At 34.0% G+C, this 11,120-nt stretch overlaps 1 protein-coding gene across 4 annotated transcripts; it reads right to left on the bottom strand.

Annotated features, from left to right (window-relative positions):
* Positions 1–2,389: 2,389 nt before the first annotated feature.
* On the bottom strand, positions 2,390–7,791 carry LOC107792133 (uncharacterized protein At1g01500). 4 transcript variants are annotated; one of them, XM_075231029.1, is made up of 3 exons: positions 7,511–7,791; positions 5,893–6,620; positions 2,390–2,925 (listed from the first exon to the last, which is right to left on the bottom strand). In XM_075231029.1, exons 2-3 carry the CDS (start codon positions 6,598–6,600, stop codon positions 2,692–2,694), a joined length of 942 nt encoding a protein of 313 aa, XP_075087130.1. In that variant the 5' UTR covers positions 6,601–6,620; positions 7,511–7,791; the 3' UTR covers positions 2,390–2,691. The 4 variants fall into 4 exon arrangements, with proteins under 4 accessions (XP_075087130.1, XP_075087128.1, XP_075087127.1 ...); XM_075231027.1 differs by having other exon boundaries at positions 5,893–6,737; positions 7,511–7,790; XM_075231026.1 differs by having other exon boundaries at positions 5,893–6,687; positions 7,511–7,790.
* Positions 7,792–11,120: the final 3,329 nt, after the last annotated feature.

Below are 11,120 nucleotides of genomic sequence, written 5' to 3'. Positions count from 1 at the left end.
TTTGTTTAAGTCTTGATCTATTGAATTACCTAGTACCTGTGCTAGTAGGAGGTACCATGTACTCGATGAATTAGTCGAGGTATACACAACCCGAACAACTACCTTCATAATATAAAAAATGAAAGAATAAGAAATAAATAAATGAATAAATGACAGAGCAAAGGAAAGAAGGGAGGAATGAAGAATGTCCCAACTTATAGCCTTGGCCTAGCTTCCCCAAGACAAAAGTGCTTTTTTCTTCAAAAAAAACAAAAAGTACTTTTTTTCTTAATTTGAGGTGTTTGGCCAAGCTTATAGCCTGTTTGGCACGCCGGAGAAATCAGTTTATTTTGAGAAGTGCTTTTGAAAAAAGTACTTTTGGAGAGAAGCAGTTTGTGTTTGGCTAATCACTCTGAAAAACACTTTTGAGTAATAATTTGTGTTTGGTCAAGCTTTTCAGAAAGTGCTTTTAAATATCAAATTACGAATAAGGACATGAATAGATTTACTTAATAGTTAATATTATAAGTAAATAAATAATTTTAAAAATTTAGTATTACAGGCAATAATTAAATCTTTTCATTTTATTTAAGTAAAATATAAAAATAAAATTTAAAAGTACCTAATTCTTTTAATATAAGTTAAATATATTAAAAATCATTCAACAAATATAAAAACATACACTCCTAAAGTCACTATATATTAGAAAGTTATCCTAAAAATAATAAGAAATATTTATACATTAATATCCTAAGTATTAGGTTTAACGGTTATTTTGGTATATACTATATTTTGTTAAGAGTATTTTTGGTAAAAAAAAAAAGTCAAAACTGCTTCTGCTTTTGGGAAGAAGTTACTTTTTCTGCTTCTTAAAAATTGCTTCTGCTTCTTCCCAAAAACACTTTTTTCTCCCAAAAAAGCTTGGCCAAACACCTCTAAGTTAGGAAAAAAAAAGTGTTTTTGAGAAAAAAAAAAAAATATTTTTGGCCTCTTGAGAAGCTTGGCCAAACAGACTATTATTTGGAGAAAAAAGTGCTTTTGGCTAGAAGCAGAAGCAGTTTTGACTTTTCTTCCTACCAAAAATACCCTTAACAAAATATTATATATACCAAAATAACCATACTTAGTTTAAATTATTAACCAATATATAATGATTTTTGGGATGAACTTTCAATATTTATTGAATGATTTTTTGATATATTTAAATTATCTTGAAAGAATAAAGTATTTTTCAATTTTATTTTTATATTTTATTTAAATAAAATAAAAAATTTAATAATTATCTTTAATAATAAAAATTTATAATTATTTATCTACTTATATAATATTAACTATTAAGCATATTTCCTCATGTCCTTATTCGTAATTTGACACTTAAAAGCACTTTTTGAAAATCTTGGCCAAACATAAATTGTTGTTCAAAAGTGATTTTCAAATTGATTAGCCAAACACAAACTGTTTTTCTCCAGAAGTATTTTTTGCAAAAGCACCTTTGAAAAAAGCACTTCTCAAAATAAGCTGATTTTTCCAGCTTGTCAAACAACCTGTTTGGCCAAGCTACAAAAAACAACTTATTTTGAGAAGTGTTTTTTCTCATAAGTGCTTTTCTCAAAAGTGCTTTTGGTAAAAAACAGATTATGTTTGGCTAATTAATTTGAAAAGCAATTCTGAGCAGCAATTAGTGTTTGACCAAGCTTTTAAAAATTGCTCATAAGTGTATTTTTCTCAAAATCGCTTTTCAAAAAAGTGTTTTTGGAGAGAAACTACTTTTTTCCGTTTCTCCAAAACTGCTTCTGCTTCTACTTAAAAGCACTTTTTTTTTCCTTCTAAAAACTTGGCTAAACACTTCAACTTTAAAAAAAGAAAAAAAGAAAAAGGTTTTGGAGAAGCTTGCAAAACAGGCTATTAGTAGGTTATCTTTTTCTTTTGATAAGTAAAACAAACTTGTAAGTTATCTTGCTTAGAAGATAAGATCATAATGCTGCTAGCTTCAATGCCTAAGGTTATACACTCTTCTTCTTTCATAAATTTTACCTATTTTATTCATTAATGTGGTATAACTTAATTAAATGACTAAGTAACCTACCGATTGTAGAAGGATTATTGATGAGCAATAAACAATTAAAATAATATTCATTCTTCCATGTTGCATGAAAAATCTGAGGTTGATTTGAGCTCTTTTGAGTCAAATCATGCAATTTGTATGATAATTTGTTATATGATACCTTGTTAACTAACTGCAGAAAGATGGCTTTGTCTCCAATAAATAACTCAGATACAAATCAAGTTGGGAAAATATTATAGTTATACTAGTTAAAATTTTAAACATCAAACAACATAATTACTGCTTCCCAGGCAACTAATACCAAGCCATTAGTTTCTCATTATTTAAAACTTTACAAAGACAAAATTACATAGAACTACAAGCCCAAAAAAGCTCAACATAGTAACTTTGTTCAACTGATTATATAATATTTGCAGCCTTGGACACACCTCAACAACAGAATGGAACATCAACAACACTAAGAAGTTGCACACCTAAATCCAAAACAAAAAGACTCGACTCGGCAGCAGAAAGTAAGGTTTACATGAAAATGTATGATGGTTAGCAACACTGAAACTGTTTAACAAGTAGAATTCACACTCTCAAGACAAGCATATCTCTGTTGTTAGCCGTTTGGTTTATGCAAAAAATAAATGCAGCAGTACATATCATACAAACCGTCTTCTGAAGTTTCGCGTAGTTGTCTGGTAGGTGCGGACTAACAGACCAACTCCTATTCCAACTCCTACCCAAATGCCAAGGCCAATCCCTACACCAACACGGACCCCGGCATTGAACCAGGATAGTTCTCCATCTTCACCATCCATATATTCAGTCTGTCTCCAGTACATGCTATTGTAGTCTTCTTCGCTTTCTGGTTCATATTTACTATACTCTTCAACCTGTTAACACACAATGAAGTTCAGAAGCTGCGTGAATTCTTCGACTAATTATGCTTAAAAGACTCGCTTCTGTCAAATGTTGGGACTAAGAAATGCTAAAAGCCGGCATAGCTCTGTGAAGATTTTAAGCAAAAGAATCTACAAAGGGAACTCAAAAATCTGAAAGTGAGGTCAAATATGCAACCATCCCTCTCTTTTTTCGACTTCAAAATCAAAGCAGCAAAATAGGCAATAAAATCAGTTGAAACATTATAACCTACTTGTAACTTTTGACTTAATTAGAGAGTAAATTTGACCTTCATATCACATGCAAAAAATTATCTATCATTACAAAAGAAAACAGATCTCTATAAGGTTGTTATAGCAAGTGGAAAACAAAGAATTTATTAAACTAAAGAAATACATGGCAGCACTCAATGCCACAGACGTAAATGTAACGATGATGTCAGCAAGGAGCCTACTGATTTTCATCAGGAAGCGGTACTCAACAATTATAGCATTTTAAAAGGTTCACAAATATTCATGGATAGCACATGAATAATTTCCATGATTCAGGGCTCTAACTTTTTAGTGCAAAAACTGCCCCTTTTGTTTCCTTTTTCTTTTTATTTTAATCAAGTAAAAAAGAGGACAGGAAAGGAGGGAGGACCGACCTTTGTTTCCTTTTTTCATGTCAACACATGAATAAATGCTGCCAAGATATTATGCATGCTATATAAAACAATATTAGGAACAAATAGACATGGGTAATAGACAAACATACTGAAGGCCTTTGACTTTTGCAGCTTGACACTTACAATATAATGCTAAGAAACTAAGAAAGACACTTGACAAAGGTTTTTTCCTTTTCTTTCGTTTAATTTTTGCTTCAGGAAGTCATTTACATGCAGTGCATGTACCCAAAATAGCAGAGAATTCACCAGTAACACATGATAAGCGACAAATAAACCACGAATCCGTTTTAATCAGCTCATATAAACAGCATAAATACATGTTGCCCTTGAAGAGTTGCAATGTAATGCCAAAAGAGGAAATGGTGGGTCCTAGCTAGTTGCTATGGTGATAATGCCCCTGCATGTCAGGTGAACTGGGAGTGAGGAACTTGAGGTTACATATTGAGTCCCCTATTTTAAAATTGATTTTTATTCCAAGAAAGGAAATGGATTAAAGTTTAAACTCTAGCAAGATCCATGCCTTGGTCACACTCTTTCAAGGGAGGATTTCCAGTAGCGTTTTAGCTTGATTGTATATCCCAATGCCGCATAAGCACAGTCTAGAGCACAAGAAATTTTGGGACATCTTTAGAAGGAATTGCCAAGTTTAGGAGATTGAGAGTACAGTAACAATGAAAAGGATATTGGAAGGAATGGATTTGTCTTAATAAGGTAAATTTCCTAAGATGGAAAAGGGACAGCAGGAGAAGTGTCAAAAGACCCTGGCTTCGGCAACTATTATCGAAATGTAGAAGCCCTTCTGAAGTATCCTATTTGGGGTGGATAGCTCTTCATCAAGCATGCCTCTCACATGATTATTTGGCAAAGGAGATACATGCTAAGTAATAGGACCTACACATACGAGAAGGAAAGAGAGGGACCAAATAATCTATTCCTACACTCTGAGGTGGCAAAGGTATGCTGAGATATCTTAATCTTTTGGGTACACTAGGGTAATGCTGAAATCTCGAATAGATGCTTATCTCAACCGGCTTAGAAGGAAACAGAAGAAAGCTGGTTGGAAGATTAAAAATACTGTTTTATCATGCTTTTTGTGAAGTTTGTGAAGGGGAACAGTAGATGGTGTTTCTATCCTTACTTCTAAACTGAAACCTGTATGTTGGCCATCTACTGCCCCATGGTATTAAGAATGTAAAATTGTAGATGTTCTACACTTCTACTGAACTTTATTAGCTCCTACAATTTGATTGAGGGACTATTTCTTGTATTTTGTAAATACTGGCACTTCCTCGGTGCTATTTCTGTTGTAACAAAGGAAAAGGATAAACAGAATACTAAAGAATCATCTAAAGATATGTCTCCTCCCATATCCTATGACATGATTACGATGAGATTCCTGTCCTACTTCTAAAACATACAGACATTTCTGTAAGTTGTAACAAAGAAACATGTTTCATCATATAACACATGTACAATTTTATCCAAAACAAAGAATGATTTGAAGCACGAATAAAGCCAGGCAACAATGGTAGGGTAATAATTAGTTCTCATGGTCATGTTATCACTTCCTAATCCCCCCCACTCTGTCAAAATATAGCATGAAAGCTGACAACACGAAGGGACGTGAAGGAGTACTAATAGTTTCGTCAACTATAATAAAGGACAGCAGAAGCTACTTTCAAGGTGCATGTGCAATCAATAGTGAAGGCTCAGGGAAAGAACCACTCAAAGTCAGCTAGTGCACATTTTAGTGATTTAAAGGAAATGAAAAGGAAACCAAACCAAAAAACGATTAAGGTGTAAATCCATGAAAAGTCTTCAAGAGAGAATCCACACAAGGACATTTTATAAATCATAGCTTTTTATCATTAAAAGAAGAAGTTGTAGAAAAGCTAAAACTAAAACAACCACTAGTTCGCGCATCATTCACAGTTTAGGGAAGAAAAACAATTGTGCCCAAAATCTGCTTTTTCCCAATTGTTTTTACCATGAAAATAACCTGAAATTAGTTTGGACCGAAGCAAGAGAATCACCCTAAAAGAACACAGGAGGAGAAAGAGGAGGAAGAAGGGGCTGCAAGCATTTTTAAGTTTATTAATTGTTTTATACATTTTAGGAAGACACCAAGTTCACTAAAGGTAGCAATGATTGTTCAACTATGTAAATAATTTGAATGTTTGAATGAGCCTTATAAGCAATTTTTGCATTTTGTACGAAATTATAGAATGTGAAAACACCAAATAACTATACCAAATGGATATATAAAAAGCCGGTTCTGGACTACCAATTATACCTGAAGATCAAGTCCAGATGAGACATCTTTATGCTGCTCATCTGTTTCATGCTCCGGAATTGAGTCTAACATACCCTTCCTGTTGTGCTTCTTCCTGTGATTGAGCTGCAGACTCTTGGTTAAGATGATAGGTGTGCCGGAGAAGCAACCGGTAATAAAGACTTCAATCGTTGGTGACAATGGTTCAGAACCTATAATTTGTTTACCCTTCAGAAAACCAGTGCCGGCACTCATAACTGATTCACAATTCATATTCCATCTCTTGACGCTGTTTTTAGCCTCCCCAACAAAGCCATTGCTATTGGACATCTCTAAAACCCCTGAGAGCACAAGATCATCCTTATTGAAAACCTCAAATTTCACACTTCGAGTCAGCTTTATGCTATCCGTGCTCACAAATGTAGCTTCTTCAGATTTCTTATCAACCCGGTCCCTTCGAAGGAGGCAAGATGCTCCTTCTGAATACATGGAACATCTTCTTCCATTGACTTCAAGCAGTGTATCAGGACAAAGAGGAATATGGTTGAGAGTAAGATATTCTGGGGTCGAATCGTCCACCATAAAATTGCTGATTCTAATATAGAAAACTCTTATATCTAACCAAGATAATGATAATTTGCCACACGATTGGTAAGAGGGGTGCCTAATAATTTGGAGACCAGGATCAGCTGGTTTTCCATTGCTGAGTGATTCATGACCATTCTCCATGTTTAATCCTCAATAGTATCCTTCACCAGAAACTGATATAAGAACATAATAGAACCACAAATCGGGACCCACGTAGGCCAAGGAACCCTGTTCCATTATCAGCTATCTTCTGATCAGAGAATCATGAGCTAATTTTTCTAGGCAAAACATGGAGGGAACAACAATGGAAAATGCAAAAAAAAGAGAGATTATTCCACAAACAACATGGAATATATAAGGTTCCGGGTAGTACAGAGACCAGGATTTTAGGAAGAGAAAAGACAGAATTTTAACAAGAAGGGCACATTATGGAATTAAATTATCTAAAAAAGGCGATTCAAAGGTAATTACATGCTTTCTTGTAGGATCAAACAAATTCTTAACCAAGAAAAATCATGTCCGCAAGGCTAGAAAACCAAACATAGTGGAGATAATTAAGAAACAAACACATACAAAATCAACCTTCATATGACCTAGTCATACCAGTTGGCCTATAAGAGAAACAAGAATTCACCACAAAATGGCTTGGTCATACAAGTTAGCTAAACTAAAAATGACATCAAAACAACATTCTTCCATAATAAATTGAATACAAAGAAATCTTTTTGCAGAAATCAGGATTCTTGAAATTAAACTCAACCCACAATTAATTTTTTATGACAAATCAAAAAAGTAATCCAAAGTTGAAATCTTTTTTTACCTTTCATCATTTCAATCTCAAAATCAAGAATTGAATTGTGTCATAAAGAGAGATATCAGAACAAATATACTAAAACTAGAAAATATGCCAAAAATTGTTGCACGTATCTCAGAAGCAGCCAAATTAACCCCTCCAACCATCCACCTAATACCCAAGAAATAAAAGAGAAATTTAAAGACTATTTTCTAATACAGACAAAAGGCCAAAAATTTCTCTACATGATAAACTTACCAAGAAAATCTTGCATCCACAGCCTCTCTTTTCTTTCTTTTACTTCTCAGTATGTGGTAATATATCTTACAAGCAGCCAGCTGATCTTTCAAATCACTTTCCACTAAACTTTTGTGGCCAAAATTATATATAGTGATGTTACTCTTGTGGAATCTTCTTTAGTATCAAAATCTGCCTTTTCCTCCTGTCTTATATTTTTCTCTACATTTATATATTTTGTAGATACTAAGGTTTATGTATATGGGAGAAATCTAGAGAGTTGGAGGATAAGGAAAATAAGAAATGTTCATTATTTATGCGAAATATCCACATTTCCTGTCGTGGGTCTTTCATTTAATATTCTAAGATAACATACATAACCATTCATATTAATTATCCAAGGTCTAGGAGACTAGTAATAGCTTCAAATTTTGGACTATTTAAATTTTAATCCATTTTATTTGACTTTATTTCATTTATATAATTTTTTGTTCGGCAAACACGTAAGGGTTGTTTAGTTTGTGTAATGAGGAAATTTAATCTCTATATATAATACCACTATTATTTTTCTTTTCTCATAAATAATGCTGGCAAATTATGCTAAGAATTTTATTTATGCGGGATAAAATTTAGAATATGAATGCATATATTAGTCTTGTATGAATTAAAAATATTCAAATGACAAAACTAATCCTTGTAATAGCAAATAAAATTTTATTTTGCTTAAGAAGCAAACACATATTCTAGTTATGCATTGTGTAAGTAATTTTTAATATATCAAACTAAATATTCCTATTCAACACAAATGATTACTGGATTACTAATCTCTACACTGGGATCCCTGTATTATTAATAAGTGTATAATTTGTCTATAAACAAAACAAACCCTAATTTTTAGGTTGACATATAAATCTTGAACTAAACAAAAAATTATCTCATAATTAGAAAAACATCAATTAAATCTTAATTTCACTAATTAACATTGCATATACTGTTATTTGACATATTGTAAATCTCTAACCAAACTTAACATTATCATAATACTTCGAACAACTAGAACAACAACAAAGTAAATCTTAATTTCAATTGGTATGCATTATATTGTTATAGCCAATATATTACCCAAAAAAAGGTGTGGACAAAGGCGGAACTAGCATACAACATGGGGTTTCACATAACTCAATATTTTTTTTTCAAATCTTATATATGTATTAAGATATTTACTAAATTTTCATAAATATCTAAATATAAATCAATCATTTATTTAATTTGAGATATACGTAGAAACTCATAAACTTTAAGTTAATATTTTAATGGAATTTATAAGCAGGAAGAAATATTGATGGTGATGGGGGGCCAAGTTAGAGATGGGTATCGGATCACATTGTGAACCTTATCTACAAGAAAAAATTTCAGCTTTACGAGGTCGGTTTCTTCAATTGAATGAAAGTGATGTTTAGATTTCAGTGCTTTTGGAGAATTTTCTATAAATGTTGTATTATCCAATGTTAAGTACTACACGACCACATGCACTTTCCTTAACTAAGTGGCTATCATTAATTAAGTAGGCATCCAACGAATTCCCATAGTTATCAAAACTTTTTTCTTGATAATGATGCTGATCGAGCAAGTTTATGTATATTTCAACTAATTTTATGAATTTATTTACTATATTTTATTAATAACTTTATCCATCAAAATTTAGACATGATAATCATTAATCCTTGTGCTTTTGTGGGTAATGAGAAATTCAAAACATGGTATTATCCGAACAATACTGGTGGAGTTCCACAGCTTTGTCCATTTTCTCACTCATATAGTATATTTTTATCTGTACTGTAATTTATAAACCACGAGTTTGGATAACCATTACACCATACTGGTTTATATTTCATTACACCACTATATTCGCAAGTTGATTAAATGTTACTACTATATATTACTAAAAATTTCTTTTACTGTCTATAGGAGTGTGTTAACCAAAAAAAAAAAAAGGAAAACAATTGAATTTATACGCGGTTTTAAGGATACGTGATATAACTTGGCACAAATTGAGAATATATATATATATTAATATTAAAATTGACTGTGAAAGAAATAAATACAAACCAAACGAATCGAATATCCATGGCCCTTGAGTTCGGTCACCCTCAAACCAAGTGAAGGTTCAAATGATATAAGAACAAAGTAACAAGATATTGAAAGCTAAAAGGAGGCAGTATATTGCTTTGTATTGCGTAAATGTGATCTCTCTTACAAATGATCAGACCTCCTTTATATAGTAGGGGAGTCCTACTCTTGATACAATTCTAAATACAGTAAAGAATCCCATGATAGGCTAATTAATCGGCCTCTCCTTGATACGTGCCAGGATTTCCGCCGCGATCCTCGCCCGATTGCGGATATTTCGACTTTCCGTTATTTGGCTCAGTAAGCTTCCCTTGGTCTCGTTCGATCTCTATCTTGCTCGATCTCGATCTTGGCCAGTCTCGATCTTGGCCAATCTCGATCTTAATCGATCTCTGGGTCACGAGCTCGACAATCTAACTTCGTACCATGGTTCGATATAATACGAATTTGAACCTTGCCCTATCATGTTCTAGTCTTGATCAGTCATACGAAAGGCAAGCCCGGCTTTGACCGTATACAGATAGTCCCCTCGTTTCTCGGAGAGAAAATTACGAGAAACGATATGAATTTTCGAGCTCCGTCTCGACGGGTAATGATGTAAACGACGAACGTCACTGGTACACCTGATCATGACGTAAGCAACAACTCGAAATGTCCCGTCGGTCCAGTTATCAAGGTATTAAATGTCTATCAGTCGCTGGTCGGCCACTACCGGTTCTGAACCATCACCAACAAGCTATAAGTACCCTAGTTTTTTCTCATTCAAACTTTTTTACGTTCAAAGCTCTTCCTACTCTTGATTTTTCTTCAAAACCCCCTTTGATTTACAACTTTTGCACCCAAATTTATTGAATTCTCATCAATCTGCATGCTATCTTAATTCTCTTTTCTCCTGTTCTTCAATGGCGAAAACTTTTAAGACCGTACCGTAAAAGGAGGCTGCTTCTTCATCACGGCCCGCCGGCGATGAGGCTGCGGCGGAACCCCACCCTGAGGAATTCGTTCCGGCAGGGTGTCCGACTGTTACTGATTTTAGGGTCGAAAAGGCCTCCTTGGTAAGGGGCCGATGCGAGCCGGTCTCGAGGTACATATGCACAATCACCGAAAAACTCCTCGCTAGGGTTAAACAGGACTGCAACTGGGTCAATAAGCATGTGGTGGTTCCTTCGCCCGAGGAATCGATCACTACTCACGTGGAGGGGTATCTAAGTGTTTACACTTACCCCTTTACGTTAGGTCCCTTAGACCCCATCATTATTGCCTTTTGCAAGAGGTATGATGTGACCCTCGACCAGATCCACCCCTCCTTCTGGAGAATAGTGATTCTCCTCCGATTTTTTGTAAACAAAATCGAGGGATGTCCCTTTACCCTCGACCACCTTATGCGCCTATACAGTCCCCGACTTTATCGAGGCGGGCTGATTAAGCTTGCTCACCGAGCTAGTAAGGCTCCATTCTCGAGCATAGATGAAGGTTGGGACTAAGGTTGGATGGGCTGATT

Source organism: Nicotiana tabacum, chromosome 15 (genome assembly GCF_000715075.1).
Source record: "Nicotiana tabacum cultivar K326 chromosome 15, ASM71507v2, whole genome shotgun sequence".
In the NCBI taxonomy this organism is placed as follows: domain Eukaryota; kingdom Viridiplantae; phylum Streptophyta; class Magnoliopsida; order Solanales; family Solanaceae; genus Nicotiana; species Nicotiana tabacum.
The sequence above is the reverse complement of the archived record's forward strand: the minus strand, read 5'-3'. Positions and strand labels throughout refer to the sequence as shown.